Genomic DNA, 23,649 nt, shown 5'->3' on the forward strand with positions numbered 1-23,649 from the left:
AACTGAGTTATGGAGGCTTTGATATTGCTTTTGAATTGTGTATGGTTGGTAAAGTTAGTGCCAAAAAAGTGCTTCCATTGAAGGGACTGAAAGAAGGAGAGAAGGTCTGCAGCATGCTTGAATTTTGGACTGGGGCAAAAGGTGAGGCCTTTGGAAAGGACTGATACTGGCACATATAAGTCTGATGTTGTGTGATGTTTCACCACCTTGGATCAGAAGTAAACTGCAAGAACAGTGTTGCTGCTGAAATCTTAAAATGAATATTGTCCATCAACAAGTGCTATCATGGCCTCAGAGAACATCTGAAATCTAAGTTGCTGTTCAAGAAAACTAAAGTTAAGATGTATAAAGTTTTAATAAGACTGGTGCTAACATATGGTGCTAAAAGATGGACATTAACAAAATTTTATGAAAAGCAGTCAGACATATTTGAAAGAAAGATCTTGAGACAAATTTCTGGTCCAGTGGAAGAAAATAACATCTGGACAAGGAGATCTAACTATGAATTATATAATGTGTATAATGGATCAGACATTGATTAAATGGCTGGAATGGGCAGGACATGAACTGAGTGGAAGAACAGAATGATTAAGAAGATATTCAGTGCTGTGCCTGAAGGAACCAGGCAAGTTTTAACACCAAAGCTAAGGTGGGAAAAAGGTTTCAGAAAGGGAATAAGGAAAACTGGAACTCAAAATTGGAGTAGTTTGGCAGTAAACAGGGAAGAATGGAATAATGTGCTACAAAAGACCAAGGCTCATAGAAGGTTGCTGCACCATGATGATACTTCTGAGGGACTGAGGCAATGAAGCATACTTACCGCAACTTCGTATCTTTGTCAAATCTGTGTATTAATGTAATCCCTAACACCATGCACTGTATTGGTTAAGGTGCTGGACTTACATTAAGGATGAGGGAGCTTCAGGTTCACATGCCGTTATCCAGAAGTAGGTTTTCTGTTGTTTCTGTAAATCACTTGAAGAAAATACTGACAGTTTTCATGAATAAAAATGCTCAGTTTCCTTCTGCATCCTATTCGGTTAGAGCTTGTGATCTGTCATTCACAAACATGTCATCAACAGCATTTTCAATCCTAATTGCTCTTTCTTTCTTACTGCATACTATAGTTCCAGTGGGCTGTCATGTCAAAACTACATAAAATAGCTATAAAACATCTCCATTACATTCTCCTAGAAGTTTTGGATGACATGTCCTTGGGATGCAGTCAGGGCAACAAACTGAATTATATCCAGTTATTCATTAATGAATCTCAAATATAGAATAACTCAGATTGGACAAGAATAGGATGGAACCTGCTATGGCCTTGTTGGAAGGACAATCTCAGCATTCATCTGCTGTTATTTTGGGAATGAGTGAGAATCTGTACCAGGATGACCAAATGTAGATTTGAATCTTGCTCCTCTTGAATACCAGGTGAGTGGCTTAATAACTACACTAATTTGTATTGATGATAACCTGCTATTTGTATCAAACTTTTTTTGCAAATATCACTTAACAACCATTGATGGCTTATTGATAGCTTTCATGTTTCCCCTGTATGTGACCAAAATGATACCACTGAGGTATCATTGCAACACAATAGACGTTGTACGATGTCATAACATAATGCTTTTACCTACTCTGAGATAAGTACATCATATTCTGGCCGGCTCAAAGAATACATTCTGAGATTTCTGTGATAACATTAGAGGCACCAATGTGTAGTACAACAGATGCCCCTGAAGCAACCCCATACTCTATTAGCCCTTTGAAACAAGTGTGGTGTGATGATATCAATGAGGTAATGCACCTTCTCAATTCAGGCAATGTCAATGGAAGACTTATAGGTGTAATACTTTCTTTGAATCTAATCCATTCAACATTTCCTTCTTGTAACTTTGCTGATGATAAATTATTGACCATTTCCTTTATGTACTCAACATGTTCCTTAATTCTCATATCTTAATTTTATTAGGTTTCCTGTATTTCTGAGATCTGTGAACTTCAATATGTTTAATTGTTGCAAGGAGCAATCTGTGGCCACTGTCTAGACTTTCACATGGCATAATTCTTACACATGTTATCTTCCTTCTGTGTTTTCTGATATGATATAAGTAATCAGAGTTTTAGATTTTCCATTCCAATTATACATCGTTACTCTGTGACTTAGTTATTTCTTCCCCTATCCACTCCTTACACACATATCTAGGAGTCTTTCATTTTGATTACTGATACTAATCTCTAATAAATGGCTGAAATTTAAAACATATCCTATTGGGGGATGTTAGAACAATTATCTTGTTTATTTCCTAGTCCGTAACTGAAGTGTGGCACTCTGAGTTGTTTGATGTAATATTCATTTAGATCTACAGATGAGACTTTATTCCATTTTTTTTGAGACATAGCCACTGCTCTTATCCTTATATTCTGCCTACAATAGTGAGATATTAATATGTATTCGTCTAGGTGTATCTGTTTAGTTTATGTTTTCCAAATCATGTTCAATTACATGTAAGACATCTGCTGAAACACCTTTAGATTTTTAAATCTCCTGCACTGTTAAATTCATCTTTTTATTTAATGAGATTTTTATGTTTTGATGAAAAATTCCAAGTATATTATGACTGTTGCCTTTTGATGTATAAACTGCCATTGTTTGTTTTCTTATTGTTTATTGCAAGTGTGTCTTTAGTTATTTGGCAGCACTGAGTTCTTCCAGCAATCAGCTGGAGAAGGTAACTTGTAAATGGAAATGTTAACAGGGAAACCATGCCGTGTGTGGTTTGACCGTGTAAGGAATGACATATGTATCACATCTATTCTCATTGCTCCACTCTTGTTAAGTCTCCCCTGAAGCTCTGTATTTACTTACTTGATAATACATTTTGTTAAGAGCTTGTCCTATCACTTATAGTCTGACACAGCCTTTCATTAGTGTGCTAAGAATTCTCAGTGAAGTGCCTGAGGTCATCCTTAACTCTACAGTTGAGGTTACTTTCCAAACAGTGCTTGGCAGTTCCAATAAACCCACTATTCACAACAAAAAATTAAGGGAAATAACAAAAGACTGCAACATAAGCTAAGTTAAGGCAAATAATGTTATGCAAGAAACAATGGTATCACACTGATGGATACAGGAGTGCTCATCAATGATGTCATATGCCTGCATTTTTTTTACAGAGAATCCATATGTGCTGATAACTAATGAGGCACCCCTGATTTGCTGGTGGTCTCCTGTGGTCCTCTAGTGTGTTCTTGATTTTTGTACATTTTAATTTATCTCTGTTCTTGGTGATGTCCCACAATTTAATCACATCATCTCATGCAGCAGCCAGTTCATCAAAATGCTTTGCCAGTATCTCTCACTTTGGTGAAACAGTCTCTTTAAAACACTCACAGGTAACCAAAATATATTGAATCTTTGTAACCAACAAGAGAAAAACAACATGAGAAAATAAAGTTGTAGGAGGAGGAGATTAGTGTTTAACTTCCCGTCAACAACGAGGTCATCAGACGGAGCACAAGCTCGGATAAGGGAAGGATTGGGAAGGAAATTGGCCGTGCCCTTTCAAAGGAACCATCCCAGCATTTGCCTGAAATGATTCAGGGAAATCATGGAAAACCTAAATCAGGATGGCCGGAGACTGGTTTGAACTGTCGTCGTCCTGAATGCGTGTTCAGTGTGCTAACCACTGCACCACCCTGCTCGGTAAAGTCTGTAGGTTTTAGAAAGCAAGAAGAATGTTGGAAAGTACAGCATGTGATTGGGGAGAAGGGAGGGCAATGTTGTTTGAGGTGGGAGTACATTGAAGTCATATAGTTTCTTTAAATCTTCAGAAAATTATGAAAACCTGTTTTGTGTTGTTTCCAGACTTTTGCATTAGGATTTATATGTATGTTAATCTTCTTAATCCACACAAAATATCTCGTTCACCTGATTCCTAAAATTCATAAACTACACAGAATATGATGATTTCAAAGTTTACATAAAATAGGTTGATAACACTGTAATCAAAGAACCAAGAGAGCAGTTATGAAAGTGTATACAATCAAGTAGCAATAACCTCTCCACTGAATTCAAAACATTTTTCAGTCTCAAACTTCTGTAGATGTGAATACTGGAGAAATTCAGAAGGTGCCATATACAATGAGTAAGGTGGGAAAACAACATAGTTGTTTTTCAGATCCTTCAGATTTCCCAGTGTCAGAGCACCCTTCTCATTAAGTGCCATGTCTTCACTAAAGATGATATTTTTGTGCTTCAGACCTCTTCTCATGTATTTGTTCATCCATTTTAACCATATGGCTGTTGTAGTGTTTCCCATGTTTTTTTCTGCCATTTGTAAAGACAAAAATAAGAAAAATTCATTTTGCATCACGAAAATCACTATTATATAAAAGCAGTCTCTCCATTTTTTACACACAGCTACTGGTTTGCACTCACTACTTTTATTGCTGTTTCTTTCTGGCGTCAAATGGTGGATCCATTTCTCATTAACATTAACAGATCAGTGAACAGAATCACTTTGATCCATTTTGAAATAGTTCCAACATTGCAGTGAAAATTATTTTTATGTTTTGTTTTGGGCAGCATTCAACAATTTCAAGACCTGTCTTCTCCTATTCATATCTTCATACAAAATGTACAATACCAGAACTCTTTCTTCTGATACACTTATGGCATCATGTATTTCATACACCTTCAGTAAGTGGTGGTTCATTATCATATTGTTCACTTTCTTCATGTGATGTACTTCGTGTGGATTGTCTTAAATTCACTGATTCATTTACATATTTTGTTCCATAAATCCCACCATGAACTAGAGCTCTCAGGGATAAGGAACAAGCCAAGCTCTACCTCAACATACAGAAGCAGACTTCACTGAAGTATATTAACAGCAATTCATGACTAGAGCTAATGTACTTGTGCTGAAAAGTATGAAAATTACTTCTACATTACTTCATGTAGGCCCATGTATATGCCACGGTAGTTTGAAAGAAAAAGATGACTGCTCCTTCTTTTACACTACTCAGCTGCTGTTTTTACGTAGTCCTTCAAGAAAATTTACTTCACATGTACTGATGTCAACTATCTATACACTGGTCAAGATCTGTTTAATATAAACATTAGAGTTATGCAGAATTTGTATACTTGAGTCCCAATATTCAGATAAAATATAGGTGTTGTGGCTAACCAGGTATTCTTGTACATTCTTTTTGAATATTTGGGGATTTTCAATTTCCTGATTGATGTGTAACAGCAGCCTGCTGTGGGCTTTTGCACAAACCTCCATTTTCAACCGTATGTAGGGATGCATAGTCTATTTGTAAGTTAAAAACTTTTACTATTGTGATTGTGAATTGGTGAGGGCACTCAGAATTCACTCTTGTTATTAACCACAAATACCATTAGGGAGTATACATATTGACATATATGTATTAGGATCCCTAGGTGCCTGAAAAGACTTTTGCAAGCTCATAGGTTATCAATTTTGTACAGTATTCTTATTGTATACTTCTGCGTAATAAATACCATTTGGACTTGGAGAAGTACCACCATGTTTGAATTTAGCTGTCCCTTTATCAGTTACTGAAAGAGAGGGGGCAGATTCCTTTACTCTTTAAGCACCTTTAATGATCTTTTTATTGGTAACAAACTATCCAAAAGAAAGAATTTCATGATGACAAGGTGTTTGAGTTTATCAGTTTGAACAAAATATGTACAACAAACTACTTTAAAAAGCACTATAAACAAAACTATTGCACAGATAGTTAATGATTAACTTGTATTACTGTGCACCGTTTATCATAATTTTTAGTGACACCGTATTTCTGCCATGTCAATAAATTTAGACCTTGTCCTCATACAGCATCTCTCAGCTCATTTTGAGGGACGTTATCCATGCTCTTTGTCTCCTTGCCCTTCCTAGGGCAGCCTTGTTTACCTTGTTATTGGCTCTTACCCAACAATAGTAAAGTGGATTTCAAGAAACAAACAACCTGCCAAATTACTCAGAGTAAGATGTTTGGCTTTTTTCTATTGACATGACCACCACAAAGTTTTCTGCAAGAAGTAGTTGGTTAACACAGGTACTTCTTACCCTGATGCAGAAGATATACTGAATTATGATTAGATATCTAGTCATTTGCTTAATTTCTCAAGCAGCAGCCCTAGAGAACTATGCATGCAGAATTCCTGTTTCATGTACTTGGTTCACATTCTTTTCAACTTGTTCTAGTCACTTGTTTCACTTCTCAAGTAGCACCACTAAAGAACTATGCAAGAAGGGCTTCCTGCATCATCATGTATTTTGTTGACATTCTTCTCTGGATGTTCTTTTTCATGCAAATGTTTCTTCTTTTTTTTCTCATTTTTTTCTTTTAATCTCTCCATTTTTTAGCGACAATGAACTGTTATCTGAAAGCCACGTGTGTAACAACTGATTAACAATGAGTTCTCCCCATTTCAACTTGTGCCTGTGAAACTTGGATACTACATGAATTCCTGCAAGGAAAATTGTGAATTATGTGGAAAATATGGAGAGATTTATGCTAGATCTAAATATTAAGTATTGCAAAAGAGCTGGCAATATTCACTTGTTGATCACAATCAGTGATGTTCTGCAATGGGTTCGTGTGCTGAAATAGGACAGATGGACAAAACCAGTCAACAAGTAGATGATAAGAAAGAGGAACAGTCCACAACCAAGAGCTCCAGGCCACTGGTACAAGGACATTAAAAAAAGTTTTTAACTTCAATTAGCAGAAGAAAGCTAAAAAAAAAGATACAAATGACACAAACTTTTGACAAACTATTGCTCAACATGATGAGGCTACATCTCATTAGAGACCAGAAATGTTACTAATCAATAAAAGAAAACTTATGAACAGCCTCTTGAGAATGAATTTGTAGATAATTTATACACTAGATGTGAAGCATCCTGATGTTTATCAGAAATGGATGGTAATAAGTGTAATCATTAAACAAGGTACAATAAACTATGATACACTATCTCTTATTGTGTGTGCGTGTGGGGGGAAGGGGGGGGGTAGGGTTGGGGGAGGGGGGAATCTGCTTCTATCTATCTGAGATACATGCATTGTAGATTGCTTCAACTCCTGATGAATATTGGTCAAGATGCACTTATATCTGACAGCGGGTTAATTGTTTTGTGGTTGTACTGGGATTCAGAGAGCAAAATAAAGAGGTCAACAATCAAGCACACATTAAACAAGTCCATAGATAATGAAGAACAACACTGCTAACCCAAAGTACAACTCAACTAAGCATGATAAGTACAAAATTGACAGTATGTTACCTCATATTCTGGCAGGCTGTAAATTCATATTTTGCTGTAGATTATAGTCATAAATTTTAGATTTTACTTCTTCACACATTTTCTCTTTTTTGGTGTTGGTTTCATGAAATACTTGTACTGTCATTGAGTAATATTTTAGTACAAAAAACTACATTGTGTAATGGTTGTTCATTTCTGTTCTTAGGTACTAAATTGTGAAAGTGTAAGTAAGTCATATCACCTGTTCCCCAAGATTATGTTTATTTTTGCTGAAGTGTACCAATCTTTTGCTAGGCAATATCCTTTTTTAATAAATCTGAACATATTTAATCTGAAAATAAACTTAGCTAATAGACACATGGCTTCTATTGAATAAACAATCCAAAATTTATTTTTGTAAATTTTTAGAAGTAATTCTACTCTATCAGTGTTGACATATGTAGTATTGATGTTCACATCTGCCTATTTCCACTGTTGATTGCCGTGACAATGTAGGTAATTAATTCAAGCCCCAGGATAATCCAAAAGTTCTTTTTTGTTTGTACTTTTTATATTATGAGATGTCTTGCATGAAGCAAAGATACAGATGCTGGTGCTTGAAAGAAACACAACAAATTTTCACTCGAAGCTAAACTTTAGAAATCTGGGTCCACACGGATATTCAATACTTACATTTAAGGTTAGCAGAGACTGGAATTGTTATCAAAATAACTAATTAACTTTCATTCATCAGACAATATGTTCATAATTACTGAAATTAATTTATTGCGCAATCAGCGAAACAATAAATTGAAAGGAAAGACACAACTTTGGGATACAAACAGATCAGTACATAATAATACTGAGGACATTGCAATTGCTAGATCCCTATTAGAAGATGAGATTCAATAATTTGATTCCTAATATTTTGGCACAGTCTGTAATTCTACAGTACTCAAGCAGCGATGAAAATGTAAATAAATAAACATAAAAAATGCATGTGGTAAAAATAAAATGAACATTACAAACAAAGCAATGTCCTCAATGACAATGGCAATATAAAAACATCTAAAACATAAAATAAATATATAAGATAAAATATCATTCTACAAAGTTAATGACACTGTCACAGACGAGTGAAGCATGGCGAGAAATAGGGTTTGGGACACACAGCTGCTCGATGTTTGCCCAGAGTGAACAGTCACCCTGGGTAACCAGCCTGCAAGTCGAGCAGCTATTTGACCCATGCCTATTGTTACTGACAGACACCTTCAACTTCATCTTTGGCTCAATACTGTGGAAAACTTAACTATCATAAACAAATTCTTATAGTGTAATAAAAAAGTACAATGAAAAGTGTTGCAGACCAGGACTTTGGCTTAGCAGATATTACATCTTTAAATATTGCACTTCAATGTCATTAGGTTTATGTCAAGAGGATTTGACATTTTTTAAGTACAACATTAATAGAAATGAAAGTCCCAAGATAGTAAAGTAACATTTTAAAATGGAGTTTCAGAACACACAATATATCATTTTTTATAACTCTTACATTTTCCTTAAAAACAACAGATAAGCGTTACTTTAAAAAACTGGGACAGTTTAAAAATTTGGCTTGCACGTAATATACTACTATCACTACTGTTTGAGAACAACAGCAAAGAGCTAAAAGTGGTGGACTAAATGCTACGGTGCATAAGCAGTCTCTTCCTATGCCCGAGGCTATGCCCAAATGGCCAGCAACAAGAAACGGACATAGCTTTACGAGCAAGCGAAAGAACAATTTCCATGACATAACAGAACAAGTGCCATTATTTTTTATCTACAATCCAAACACACTAAATGCACTTTTAAGTAACTCTAAACTAAAATTATTTTTTGTAAAAATAAATAAATATCATAATTATTGTACTGTTTGCTTCAACTATAAAATGTTTCTTCCCTACAAAAGTCAGTTTTTACACAGCTTTTAAGTTTTTTGTGACTGCACAGCAAAGGACTAGTTAGAAAGCGAGCGGGGAAAGAAGCTGCCAGCCCACCTGGAACAACAGATAGTTGGAGGTTGTTGCAAATGCAGGGGAGCAGCTGGTCAAATGACTTAGCCTCAGCTGTACTTTTGGGTGAACTGCTAGCCCCTGTTTGCAAGTATTCCCTGGTGGGAAAGCAGCTGTCAACACAATGCAGTCAACATTGACAACAATTGCACAACAACACCAACAGCTAGTAGATGTGTAGAGTTGGGTACTCAACACATGACACTATGGGAAGAATGGCTCTGAGCAGTGAATGATGAGAGCAATTGTTGAGCTACTCTACAACACCGAGGACTAACAGCTATGGTTTAAAAATTAGAATAGCTCTTGGCTGACTGACTCTTCCATGTCTTTTTCCAGTTTCAATTCTGTATGACACAAAAGAACTGTAGCCACTAACACCCATCACAAAAATTTCTTGCCATGGGAGCATATTTGGCAGCTGGGCTTTATTTTGGAAGTAAAGTGTGGAAATCAGACCATTGGCTCAGCTGACATTATGAACCAATTTATTACAACTTATTAATCCATTCAGTATAGTGTCTACTGATTTCTTTCCTTTCCTTTATACCAGCACAAATTTACAAACATTCATTCTTGCACAGTGAAAGCACAGTGCAGTTAGCATAATACATTTTAAAGCTAACAAGAATTTACCCAGCATTTGTCATAAACATATGCTCTCTTCAAATTTTGGTCATAACTCACAGTTAAAAATGTCTCACTGCAGAATATCTGTCTGGCGCTAGCATACTGACATTCTGCAGTGAACTGGACTTGGGTTGGTATTGTTTATTATGAATTGTAGGCCAAAAGCACCTGCTCTCAACAGCAGGAACCTGATTAGTATTCTGCAGGAAATTCGACTCCCATAACTTTGTACAAGTGTACCACCAGTTACGATGGATTATGACTAGGTAAGGGATTACAAATCCCTTCATGTGGTTGCTGCCACAATAAGTGTTCTGTCTCCTCTTTGTGTCTCACCGTTTGTGCATTCCTCTGATTTATGAAGGAAATATCAGTGAAAGTGTGCATGAATTTGATAAATATCAGGTCATACTGTACAACAAATATCTTACAATTTATGGTCTAGTATCACTTTACCGGTTTAAAAATGTACGATGTATCCTTCAAAAATGTTTACATACATACATACATACATACATATGTATTTAGTACAAACATCTAAAAATTTTTCTTTATACATTTATATTAATAGTATATGTATTATTTATAGTAAGATGTTACTTTATAACACTGAATATTTTGCTTTCATCTATTTTATTCCAAATAAATGCTTGTGCAAACTGCCACAATAAACAACAAGGAACACCCGTAAATCTGTGCACACCTAACACATCGCGTCACCATTCGGGTGACAGTAGGCCTCACCAATAGTGGAAGCATAGAACCGTGCTTTGGAAAAGCGAATTGAGCTTTGCTCATTATTTATACAATGTAGACTATATATTTTTATACCTGTAAGTGCAAAGAGTGTTGACCACGGATAAGCCTTATGCTCATCCCAGCCACCTTTAAGTACACGTTATCCTCAGAGGTGCATCAACAGAAATGTCTCTCAAGTTCAACAAAGTAGCAGTTACTGCATTTACTTTCACATAAAAGCGTATGGCAGTAATGAGCACAACAGGAAAGAGGACCTGTTGATTTGTCATGTAACTGCCCCTATCGTACTTACAATTACAGAATATTCTTATCATTATGTTGTAATATTCAAAAATCCAAGACTTTAACTACAACTGACACTGATATCACTATGCTGAGGTTAGGATGAGAGAAACAGGGCAGCAATGCTAAAAGTTAGTTTCCTAAAAGGCAGTCATTTTGTTACCATGGGAACAGCAACTAGGCAACTTCTGGAGACAGAAAAAAATAAGTATACATTTCTTTATATTTATACATAATTGTCTAGATTTAGGCAGTAGCCATGTTGAGTTCCCACAGGAACAACATTAGGCAGCTATCTTGTTGCCATGGGAACTGAACTGTGGTAAACATTTTGCCTCATTTTCAGTTGGAAAACAAACACACGGCTATCTAGGCAGCAACCTGGAATCGACCAGGGTTGAAGTCCGGATTGACGAAGGAGAAGCCGTGGAATTCATCTTGGTTAATGGCACGTAGTACATCAGGGTTTACTGGAGTTAAGACAGGCTCCTCCTTCGTGAACTCAGCATCAAAGTTGAGTGCATCCTTTTTGCTTTTCTGCAATACAACATAAAACATTTTATCACACTCTGCAATTAAATTTTTGCTATTTTATGGCAAATGAGATCACAAGGTAAGAATTACTACATGAATTGAATCACAATAATTCAATTAATTCATGTATCCGTACTTACAACTCCAAAGAGTCAATAATTTTGTAGAACCCCCAGGGACGTGGAACAATTGGGGATATACTTGGGTTGATTGAAAAGTAATGTGCAACACTTTTCTGTGATGTAATTTTTATTACTAACGAGGGAAAATGTACAATGGCTGCACACACATTCTGGAAAATGAGATGTAGTTAATTTTTTATGTACAAAAGGACTCAGATGCAGTGGAATTCGCACTGAAAGAGTCAGGCTGTATGTGGTAGGTGGCATGAGCCATAGCAAAATCTTTAGGTTGTGTATGTTCTTCATCCCAAACCATCTCAGACCAACTGATTACCAATTTTCCATGTGTTTGGTATTTATGACAACACCACTGAGCATGTGAGACATTGAGCAAATGGTTGTGAATTACCACAGAATTCATCTGCAAATCTTGGCAGAGATATTCAGTATTTGAAATTACAAGATGGAATGGCTAGCCAGTGCTTACTTTCAGAAGTAGTACAGCCAGTTGCAGCCTGTTATCATGTGCTTATGTGGTAAACATCACACTAAAATTATGTCATTTCTCTTTAAATGTGAGCCTGAAATTGCACTAAAATTATGCCATTTCTCCTCATATATGCACTGATGTGCAAATAAAACCAACGAAAATATGTTTTATAGTGCTCTCTCTGTGAAAACAAGAAACCGGTGTCAAGTGCTGAATGATCAACTCAGAGAAGGGATGCAGCTTTATGTTTTTGACTGTGCACCTTTTGATATGATGTCATCCCTGCTGGCACTAAGGGAGCTAGATTTCTCACAGCACCAGGTCAGTATTTTTCTTTGAAAGCATGTGTAAAGTGTTGGGCAAGCAACATGGCCAATTCTGCAGATGATCTGCTAACGAGGCCCTCTTCCAGTAGATCTTTGGAAGAGAAAGTATGAGTTAAAGAACTAGGTACACCTACTCCAAATTTAAAACTAACAAGGGGAGAGTGTGGGACAGGGCTCGCCGATTTTTCTCAAACTATATGAGTAGAAGGATGCAGATGCCCCTTTCAAGTGCCTAGAATATTTTTTCTGAGAGGGCCACAGGAAAAGCTACAACACTCTCTAAAAATTTACAAGTATAAGGCATTTTCATGCAATATTTGACACATTTTTGCTGTGGCATGGTGGTTAAATGCATCGATGCAATTTGTCAGCTCAGGTTCTATCCTCCTGCTACCATCTTTTTTTAAATATTTTATTTTATTCTATATCTCACAGTGTTAAACTGATAATTATAAAATTTAAATAGATTTAAACAGTTCTGTTGATTTTAACTGAAGACATTGAAGTATCTAAATAAACTACTCATCAGATCAAATATAATTCCAACTGATTTGTCTTGGAGGGGGACATCCAACAACACCATACCTGACCTGTGACCCCATCCTGTAGCGGAGTCAACTTAGAAATCTTCAATGGGAACCCCCATTTTTTGTTGCAGATTATGATTCTATGGCAAAAGCTACATATGTTTCGTCTAAAGCAATTTCTTGATTTTTCCACAGATGGTGCTGTAATTGGAGGAATAGAAATGAATGCACAATCGTAATTTACGACATTCTACTCAACGGCCCTTGAATATTCAATGGAATGTGGGACCCCACCTCCATGCTGTGAGGGTAGGACAGGCCAGTATTTCATAACTTCTAATTGGAAACCCCATTAGCGACATTATATTCCTACAACATATTGAACAGTGGACTACTCAAATAATCATGTAGCAAACTACTATGTGTCATAACAGACGGTACACTGTGACTGGAGCTCATGTATCATGCACACACAGAACAGATAGTGGCTCTAAGCATTATAATAGTTGCACAGTGTTTATTGTCTGCACACCTACATATCATTTAGAGAAGAGACGTGCAAGTGGGCAATAAACACTGAAAGGATCCTGATTTATGGAGAATGTAGGAGGAACGTTGAGGCTGCTGTTGCCATGTATGCTGAGCATTTTCCCGAGAAAGCTTGCTTTTGTTTGTTCTTTTACAAGGTTGTGAATGCCTTTATGTCTGATGGCAGCATACAGACGGGCAAAAGGAAATGAAGCAAATGTGTTACAGGATAAGCTAATGAAATAGCTATACCAGTGGCAGTGCACTACAACCCATAGATAAATGCTTGGTAATTACACCACGATTCCAGTATGTCTGTAGGTAGTACTGTCACAATAAGACATTGCCATAAGTACATTGGTGTCCAAAATTAAAGCAACAAACTGCTATTTACCAATCCTATTTCTACTTCATGATATAGTCATACAAACTGTCAACAGATGTCCATATTATCGTGTTTTGCGTGAAATATGGCATTCCGGTCAACAGACAACCACACCAACGATGACAGAAGGACACCTATCAAGCCATTTAATGTTTGCTGTGTACACCGCTAGAGATGGTGCAGTATGGCATAGAGGTGACGCCTACCAGACAGCCTGTGGTGGAGGGCCGTAGGAAAAATGGAAGCAGCCAGTTGCAACCTGATGTGGCCTGATGGCTTAATGTGAATCATTCTGTTGCTTCTTGGATGTGGTAACAGTTTATAGAGACCAAAATGCAAAACTGTGTCCCAAAGACCACAGTAGGACTGACCACATGCTGCATCAGGAAGAGAGGCTGTAATGGCACAGCAGTGCCACCTTAGTATTGAACGCAACTGGCATCTGACCTCGCAGCATCCACAGGACATGTTGTATCAAGGCAAACAATGTACAGAAGGCTTTGCCAGAGTGGCCTTTATTGTAGGAGATCTGCTGTACGTGTACCTCTGACACGCCCTCACAGATGGGAACGTCTAGAGTGGAGTCGTCAACATGCCACCAGGAGGGTCAAACTGAGGGCCAATGTTCTTTTCACAGATAAGTCCCAGTTTGGGCTGGAGAGTGATTCACAGCAGATTCGGATCTGGAGGGAATGTGGAATGTACAGCACAGGTGGCTGATGTTTCCTTGGGAATGAAATTTACACACACATGGCATGGCCACTTGCTCTCCCAATTTGAATCCCATAGATCACATATGGGATGCACTAGGGAGATGGGCTGTATTGCATCAGCATCCACCAACCACTTTACAAGACTTGCGACCAGCTCTGCAGGAAGAATGGGCATTATTGGCTTGACATAAGATTGATGATATCATCCACGGTATGTACCATTGTTATAGGCCTGTACTAGTACCAGAGGTGGTCACACTTCTTACTGAACACATTAGCCTGTTGTCAAAATGTATGTGCAAATTTGTTAAGTTGAGAAAAATGAAGAACATTTTTGTCTGCTGTTACGGATGTTGCAGCTGTTCATATTCTTTATTCTTTACATTGTTTCTACTTTACTAACACTTGTTTATAATGTTTTGTGGCAAAATAAACATTACCTTGCAAAATTTCCATTTGTTCCCTTAATTTTGGACGCCAGTGTATCCTCCTTACCGCGTATCAGAGCATCAAGAAGTTCAAGGTGCTGATTTATGACCCCCCACATTCTTTGCTGAGGTACTATTTTCTGATGAGTCTACATTCACACACCATGGTTGTGCTAACCGGTGTAATATGCATTACTGGAGTGTAGACAATCCCCAAAAGTTAAGGCATGTTGACCATAAACACCCTTGGTTGGTTAATGTATGGTGTGGCATCATGGGGAACAAACTCATTGGTCTGTATTTTATCGATGGCACGTCGAATGGATGCAAATATCAAATGTTTTTGGAACAGGAAATACCAGTGCTACTGCAGGATGCTGCCTGGACATTCAACAACATATGTGGGTCAGCATGATGGTTGCTCAGTGCCTTATGCAATGAAGCTTGGGAAGTTATAGACTGTTTTTACATTGTTGAGTCGATCAGCAGAGGTGGCCCTATTTATTGGCCCACTAGGTCGCTGGATTTGACATCACTGGTATTCTTACTATGAGGATATTTAAAAGATATGGTGTACCAACAAGTGCCCACCAGAAGTGAGGACATGGTTAACAACACCAGAAATGCCTATGCTGACATTACTGCAAATATACATGTGTCCTGTGTACAGTCATTTGAAAAGCGGATCACTAAGTGTTCTGAAGCTGGCGCTAATATGTTTGAACACTTACTCTAAAAGTAGAATAGTGTTCACCTTGAGCCTCATCCACAGTGGTGCATTGAGAAGTCCCATGTTCAATACATTGGAACAATACAGCATTGTGAATAGGATTTCCAATTAGAAGTTATGAAATACTGGCCTGTCCTACCTTTGCAGCATGGAGGTGAGTCCCATGTGCTATTGGATTTTCAAGGACCATTGAGTAGCATGTCATAAATTAGGATTGCGTATCCACTTCTGTTCCTTTGAGTACATCACCTTCTTTGGTGAAATGAAGAAAATGCTTCAGATAAAATGTATGTAGATTTTGTCATAGAATTGTAATCTGCAATAAAAAATGGGAGTTCCCATTGAGGATTTCGAAGTTACTCCCCACAACCCATGCATGGGGTAGGGTGGAGGTTGAGTGTGGTATCATTGGATGTCCCCCTGTGAGATAAACAAATTGGAATCATAACTTTTTTTGATCCAATGTGTAGTTTTTGAGATATTTCATTGTCTTCAGTTAAAATGAACACCCTGCATATCAATTCAGTTACAATTACCATCTTTGTAAGACAAAAGGTGTTAAAAAAAGTGAGCATGTGAGGACATTTACTATGAAAGTGTGTGAAAAGAGTTCGACGTGCAGGTGTGATATTCACAATGCAATTTTTTTTGCTTTCCATGTTTGTTATTCAGGAACAGTGATGCTATAGGTATAGGAAGTGTGAAATATCTAGAATAAAAGTAAATAGTTAATAAAAATACGTAGCAGAAATCACAAACATGTAAACAACATATTTAATATTAGTGCACTAGGTAAAGCTAAAATCACATTAATACTAACTCACGCATATCATGATGACATAGTGAAACACAATCTGTTTATTTTTGTAATATTGTAACATACTAGTAAAATTAGGCATGAGCCACCAGCGAGTACAGCCAGTATATATGTATAGAAGTACAAGAAACAGTCACAGCCTTTGGAACTTACTTGAGCAGGACTGGGGAAGAGGTTGGGGAAGATTAGAAAGATCCCAGGATTAGATGGACCCACCTGTTGTGAGGATGCGTCTTCATTTGTCCTCACAACACTTGGACACCTCTCATTCTGGTGTCTGAGTAAGCTATTCTCCATTTCTGACCCCTCCCAGCCTATCCCTATTTCTTTCACAAGCCATGGACCATTAACTCTGAAAGCTAGGATAGTTTTCTGTGCTTTTATATGCATCCATCAGCCATATTAATGATCTTGTCTTCTGAAGGTCGTTTGTGGCCAGATGTTCTGAATCATAATTTTATGGTTTTCTCTTTTTTCCCTTTTGATATACATTTAGTATTCTACACTACTGGCCATTAAAATTGCTACACCATGAAGATGACATGCTACAGACGCAAAATTTAAAAGACAGGAAGAAGATTCTGTGATATGCAAATGATTAGCTTTTCAGAGCATTCACAGAAGGTTGGCACCGGTGGCAACACCTACAACATGCTGACATGAGGAAAGTTTCCAACTGCTTTCTCATACACAAACAGCAGTTGACCTGCGTTGCCTGGTGAAACATTGTTGTGATGCCTCGTGTAAGGAGGAGAAATGCGTACCATCACGTTTCCGACTTTGATAGAAGTCGGATTGTAGCCTATCACGATTGCGGTTTATTGTATTGCGACATTGCTGCTCGTGTTGGTCGAGTACCAATGACTGTTAGCAGAATATGGAATTGGTGGGTTCAGGAGGGTAATACGGAATGCTGTGCTGGATCCCAAAGGCCTCATATCACTAGCAGTTGAGATGACAGGCATCTTATCGGCATGGCTGTAACGGATCGTGCAGCCACGTCTCGATCCCTGAGTCAACAGATGGGGATGTTTGCAAGACAACAACCATCTGCACAAACAGTTTGACGATGTTTGCAGCAGCATGGACTATCAGCTTGGAGACCATGGCTGTGGTTACCCTTGATGCTGCATCACAGACTGGAGTGCCTGCGATGGTGTACTCAACGACGAACCTGGGTGCACGAATGGCAAAACGTCATTTTTTTGGATGAATCCAGGTTCTGTTTACAGCATCATGATGGTTGCATCCTTATTTGGCGACATCATGGTGAACGCACATTGGAAGTGTATATTTGTCATCGCCATACTGGCGTATCACCTGGCATGATGGTATGGAGTGCCATTGGTTACACGTCTCTGTCACCTCTTGTTCGCATTGACGGCACTTTGAACAGTGGACGTAACATTTCAGATGTCTTATGACCCATGGCTCTACTCTTCATTCGATCCCTGTGAAACCCTACATTTCAGCAGGATAATGCACGACTGCGTGTTGCAGGTCCTGTACGGGCCTTTCTGGATACAGAAAATGTTGGACTGCTGCCCTGGCCAGCACATTCTCCAGATCTCTCACCAACTGAAAATGTCTGGTCAATGGTGGCCAAGCAACTGGTTCGTCACAATACGCCAGTCACTACTCTTGATGAACTGTGGTATTGTGTTGAAGCTGCATGGGTACCTGTACAAACCATCCAAGCTCTGTTTGACTCAATGCCCAGGCATATCAAGGCCATTATTACGGCCAGAGGTGGTTGTTCTGGGTACTGATTTCTCAGGATCTATGCACCCAAATTGCATGAAAATGTAATCACATGTCAGTTCTAGTATAATATATGTGTCCAATGAATACCCGTTTATCATCTGCATTTCTTCTTGGTGTAGCAGTTTTAATGGCCAGTAGTGTATAATTTGTCACACTGTGCATGGGCATTTCCATTTAACAAAAGGCAATACTTAATTAGGTGATGAAAAACCTGACAGATGGCCTCAATTGCCAGGGGATGGAGGCATTCACACAACCACTTAGAAGATGGCACAGCTGCTGACCATGACTTTCTGGGAGGAATAGCAACTGGTGATGAATCCTGGATGCATCAAAAATTGAAGCAGACTTTCAGCATGCAAGCATTCTCCTCAGGCATTGGAGAAGTTCAAAGTTGCACCCTCTGAAGTTACTTAAATGTCTTGTGACTGAGTTTCTGTGCATTATGTCTCAACTGAGCCCTCATATCTGTTATTGGTGATCATTAATATGTTAAGAGAAAATCACAGGTGAAATTCCAACAGTGTGGAAAAAGCTGTAAATAATAATTATATACAGGTAATTTTAAACAGTACACAGGCAACTAAAAGGGAAGTTGGCATTGAATTTTCACACTATATTGTCACAAATATGCCAAAGTCAGCAGAATGAAGCTCTTATTTTTCCACAGCATGTTTTCACTTTGAAGAAAAATCAAATTTGGGACATGAACTACAATGTCCATTTCTTTGTTTTGTGCCTTTCTATTGTTAAACACTTCTTCTACGTAGTGAGTGTTTATGTTTTAATAGCATTTCTAAGATTAATTAGAGGTGGCTTATGAATTTTTTGAGGGCACCTTCAGTATCCTGACTGCACACAAAAAGGCAAAAAATTAGTATTGGACGTAATTAGCAGACTGATACTGCCTTCAATCTATTTTATTTACTATTTTTATTTTTTCCCTAGTCCCTGTGACTGTGTGAGCCAAAGCTACTCAGTAATGGAATGAGTCATAGCATAATCACAAAAAGACAATACCAACTTCAAAAAACTAAAATAAAATATCAGTAGTAGTGTATATAAATGCACAACACACTACAGCAGAAGTTTCAAAACTGCTCCAGAAAACTTATTTACAGAATAAACAGTGTATGCCACAAGGGAAGCTTTCCATTTTAGATTTGAAAGTCTGTAGTTTATCACATCAGTTTTTCAGGTCTTCTGAAAGCTCATTGAAAACTGAATCAGCAAAATAGTGCATATCATTCTATACAATGCTTAAGGAAGTGTTGCCCAAGTGGCAGTATATTTTCTTCAGTCAAGTATTCATTAAGTGGAAGTTGCAATTCATTTTGAACAAGTCCCTTTTATTATCCAAATTAGAACTGAGTAACACTCTGAAAAAATTTCACACACTGAAATTACAGATCATTCTGATAATCATTTTGTCCATTCACATGATACCAGAAACAAAGAAAATTTTATGCTCCCCACCCACCGCCTCAGACTGTATGCCCAGGGACCTCAATACATGGGAATGAAAATTTGTAATAAATTAAAAGGGAACAAGTTGATGCAGATGAATTTAGGTTCACTTAAAAGAAAGCTATATGAGGTACTGACACTGAAGTGTTACTACTCAGTGGATGAATTCATGCGGGACAAACTGACATGTCTCCTGTACGCAAACCAAGTGGATTGCAAATGTACGTCATGAGATGAATAAAACACTATTCACAATGCACAGTGCATCCAGGGTCGCAGTTTAGTTTGGCAGGAAGGGGGCAACTATGTCAGTTTTGCATTGAATGACAAAAAAGTTTTGAGATTAAACAACTAATGGCTCTGGGTACAATTACTACTAGTCAATATCCATGAAATGTTCTGTCTTTCAGTTATTTTCTCAAGGAGAGGGGTTTGCAGTTGCCCTGTAACCTCCCCCCCCCCCCCCCCCTGAATGCCACTCCCTCCACTCTTTCCTGAGCTATAAATATTTTTTGCGATGCACACATTTTCCCAAAATATGATACACGTGCATATGCATCTCATTACTGATTTATCTCGCATTGTAACCCAGAACTAAAGAACTATCTATGAAGATGCTGTATATTACTATGCAGGCACTACAGTGTTTTTAACTGTAGCTGGAAAGAACAATATTTACATTGAGTAACAGAATAGTGAATATTGATGATGTAGGGAAGTTCTTGTAGAATGTAAATATTTTTGAATTGAAGGAGACCACTCACCAAACAACAGAAGTATTGAGTTGTCAATAGGCACACACAAAAGAAAGAAAACTTGCTAGCTTTTGGAGTTATCCTTTGATGGGCTAGAGTAACACACACACACACACACACAGACTTCAAACATTCCTATGCCCCTGCATAGTGCCAGCTGAACTACCAGTGCATTGATACTTTTCAGCAGCTGGACTGGTTGTGGTGGAGGTAGTGTTGTATAGGGTGAGTAGAGAGAGAGAGAGAGAGAGAGAGAGAGAGAGAGAGAGAGAGAGAGAGAGAGAGAGAGAGGGGGGGGGGGGGTAAGAGGCAAGGAGAGGGACTGGGGGGAGGGGTAGGTAGCAGGTCAAAGGGAGGTGGCTGGTTTGCTAGCTAAGAATGCGGGAGGGACGGATGGCAGGTATATGGGCTGACACGATTGTAGTGGCCAGTGAGAAGCAGCACCTGTTGAAGACAATGTGGAAACATGGATTGGAAGGGAGTAACAGGACAGAAGAAAGGGAAACTGTTGGGTGGAGGCTGCAAGGGACAGTGATTTACCTGAGATTGAGGCCAGGATTATGGGAGTATAGGATGTGTTGTACGGATAATTTTCATCTGTGTAGTCCAATGAAGCTGGGATGTATCCAGTTAGCTCAGGTTGTGAAGCACCCATTGAAATTGAGACTGTTGTGCTTAGCTGCATGTTGTGCCACCAGGTGGTCAACTTTGCTGTTGACTAGTTTGGTGGTGGCCATTCATCCTGGTGGACATGTGGTTGGGAGTCATAACATGAAAATCTGTGCAGTGTTTGCTGCAGAGTTGGTATATGACATGGCTAATTTCACAGGTGGTCCAGCATCTGATGGATAGGATAAGCCTATGACAGGACTAGAATAAGGACGTGCTATGTGGATGGATTGGGCAGGGCTCGCACCTCAGACTGCTATAGGGATATGATCTCCCTGTGGCATGGGGTTGAGAGTGGGAGTAGCATAGGGATGGACTAGAATGTGTGTAGGTTGGGTGGGCAACAGAACACCACTGTAGGAGGGCTGGGTAGAATCTTGGGTAGGATGACCCTCATTTAAGGGCAGGACAAGAAATAATGGAAGCCCTGGCAAAGGTTCAGTTGCTCCAGTCCAGGGTGATACCAGGTAATGAGGGGGATGCTCCTTTGTAGTTGATTCTTGTGGGAGGTGTAAGGGTTGGGGGTGTGTGAAGATAATGCATGGGAAATCTGTTTGTGGACTAGACCTGTCTGTGAAGGGCTCTGAGAAGCATACTGGGCAAGGGAGTTCTTGTTACTGTGGATACATCCTCCATGGGTGACTAGGCTCTTTTGGGAGGCATCTTTTGGTATGGAAAGAATGGCAGCTGTCAAAATGCAGGTACTGTTGGTGATTTTTGTGTTTAATGTGGACAAAGGTGTGGATGGAGCCATCAGGGAGGTGTATGTTAACATCCAGGAAGGTGGCACATTGGGTAGAGGAGGATCATGGGAGGGGATGGGAGAAAAGGTGTTGAGGTTGTGAAGGAATGTGGGTGGGGTACCTTGAAGATATCATCAATGAAACTGAACCAGGCTAGTGTAGGGAGTTTTGGGAGGCTGGGAAGGTTTCCTGTAGATGAATCACAAACACGTTGGCATAGGAGGGTGCCATATGGGTGCCCATAGCTGTGCTGCTGATTTGTTAGTAAACCTTCCCTTCAAAGGAAAAGTAGTTGTGGGTCAACATACAACTGGTAAGGTGTATAAGGAATGAGGTGGTGGGTTTGGAGTCTGAAGGACATGGGGAATGGTAGTGTTCAATAGTGGCAAGGCAAGAGTATGAGAGATGTTGGGGTATAGGGAGGTGGCATCAAAAATGATGAGTAGGGATCCATGAAGTAAAGGGGTGGGGAGATAGATAGTGAAGGAAGTGGTTAGTATTTTTGATGTGGGAGGCTAAGTTCCAAGCAACTGGTTGGAGGTGTTGGTCAACAAGAGCAGAAATTCTTTCAGTGGGAGCACAATAGCCAGCTGCAATGGGGGTTCAGGGTCACTGGGTTTGTGTTGGGTTTGTGTATTTAGGGAGCATGTAGAAGGTGGGTATGTGGGGTGTTGTTGGTGTGAGAAGATATATCGTCTCAGCTGAGACGTTCTGGGAAGGGCCTAAGGATTTCAGTAAGGACCGGAGGTTATGTTGGACTCCCAGGATGGGATCACTCTGACAGGGCTTGTAGTTGGAGCATCACAACAGTGGTGGAACCTTTGTCTACAGGGAGGATGATTATGTCAGGATCTGCTGTTAGGTTGCTAACCACCCACCCCCAGTCCCTCTTCCTACTTCTCACCTCCCATTTCATTTACCCACTCCATTTGACACTACCCCAACCAGAACAAGTCCACCTGCCAAAAAATAGCATTAGCATTGTTAGGGGCAGCATGCCTCTGAATTGCTTCACTGTCTTCCTGTAATCTGACCTGGTAGTTATCTCACACACTCAAGCAGTTCTCAAGAAAGGGTCACATTAGTGTTCTATACGTGGTCTCTTTTATAGAAGAGCTACACTATCCCAAAATTCTGCCAATAAACCGAAGTCGGCAGTTCGCCTTTGCTACTATTGCCCTTCATGCTCATTCTATTTCATATTGCTCTGCAACATTATTCCTAGATATTTAATTGAAGTGACTGTGTCAAGTGGCACACTACTAATGTTGTATTCCAGAGTTACAAGATTGTTTTTCTTACTCATCTGCATTAACTTACATTTTTCTAGAGGAAGCTGCCTTTCATCACACCAACTGGAAATTCTGTCCACATTTACATGTATCCTTCTACAGTCACCTTCCTGTACACTACAATCTCATCAGCAAACAGCCTCAAATTGCTGCTCATGCTGTCCATCACATCGCATATGCATTCTGATTATGCCTTTGTTCATTGAGAAGAATGTACTGGGTCCTATTACTTAGGATGTCTTTGAGCCACTCATATCTGGGAACCTAATCCATATGCTTTTACCTATATGAACAGTCTTCTGCAGTGGGGCACCAAGTCAAACACATTCTGGAAATCTAGGAATATGGAATTTGCCT

At 38.9% G+C, this 23,649-nt stretch overlaps 1 protein-coding gene across 2 annotated transcripts in view; it reads right to left on the reverse strand.

Moving 5' to 3' along the window:
- Positions 1-7,994: 7,994 nt before the first annotated feature.
- Positions 7,995-23,649, reverse strand: part of LOC124805447 (calcium-independent protein kinase C) — a 236,400-nt gene continuing 220,745 nt past the window's right edge. The window contains exon 14 of one of the 2 annotated variants that reach the window (XM_047266011.1): positions 7,995-11,539. In XM_047266011.1, the coding sequence (XP_047121967.1) occupies positions 11,372-11,539 (168 nt within the window). In that variant the 3' untranslated portion in view covers positions 7,995-11,371. The remainder of the gene's footprint in view (positions 11,540-23,649) is intronic. The other variant, XM_047266020.1, reaches the window with a different exon arrangement.

This window comes from Schistocerca piceifrons, chromosome 1 (genome assembly GCF_021461385.2).
Source record: "Schistocerca piceifrons isolate TAMUIC-IGC-003096 chromosome 1, iqSchPice1.1, whole genome shotgun sequence".
Lineage (NCBI taxonomy): Eukaryota > Metazoa > Arthropoda > Insecta > Orthoptera > Acrididae > Schistocerca > Schistocerca piceifrons.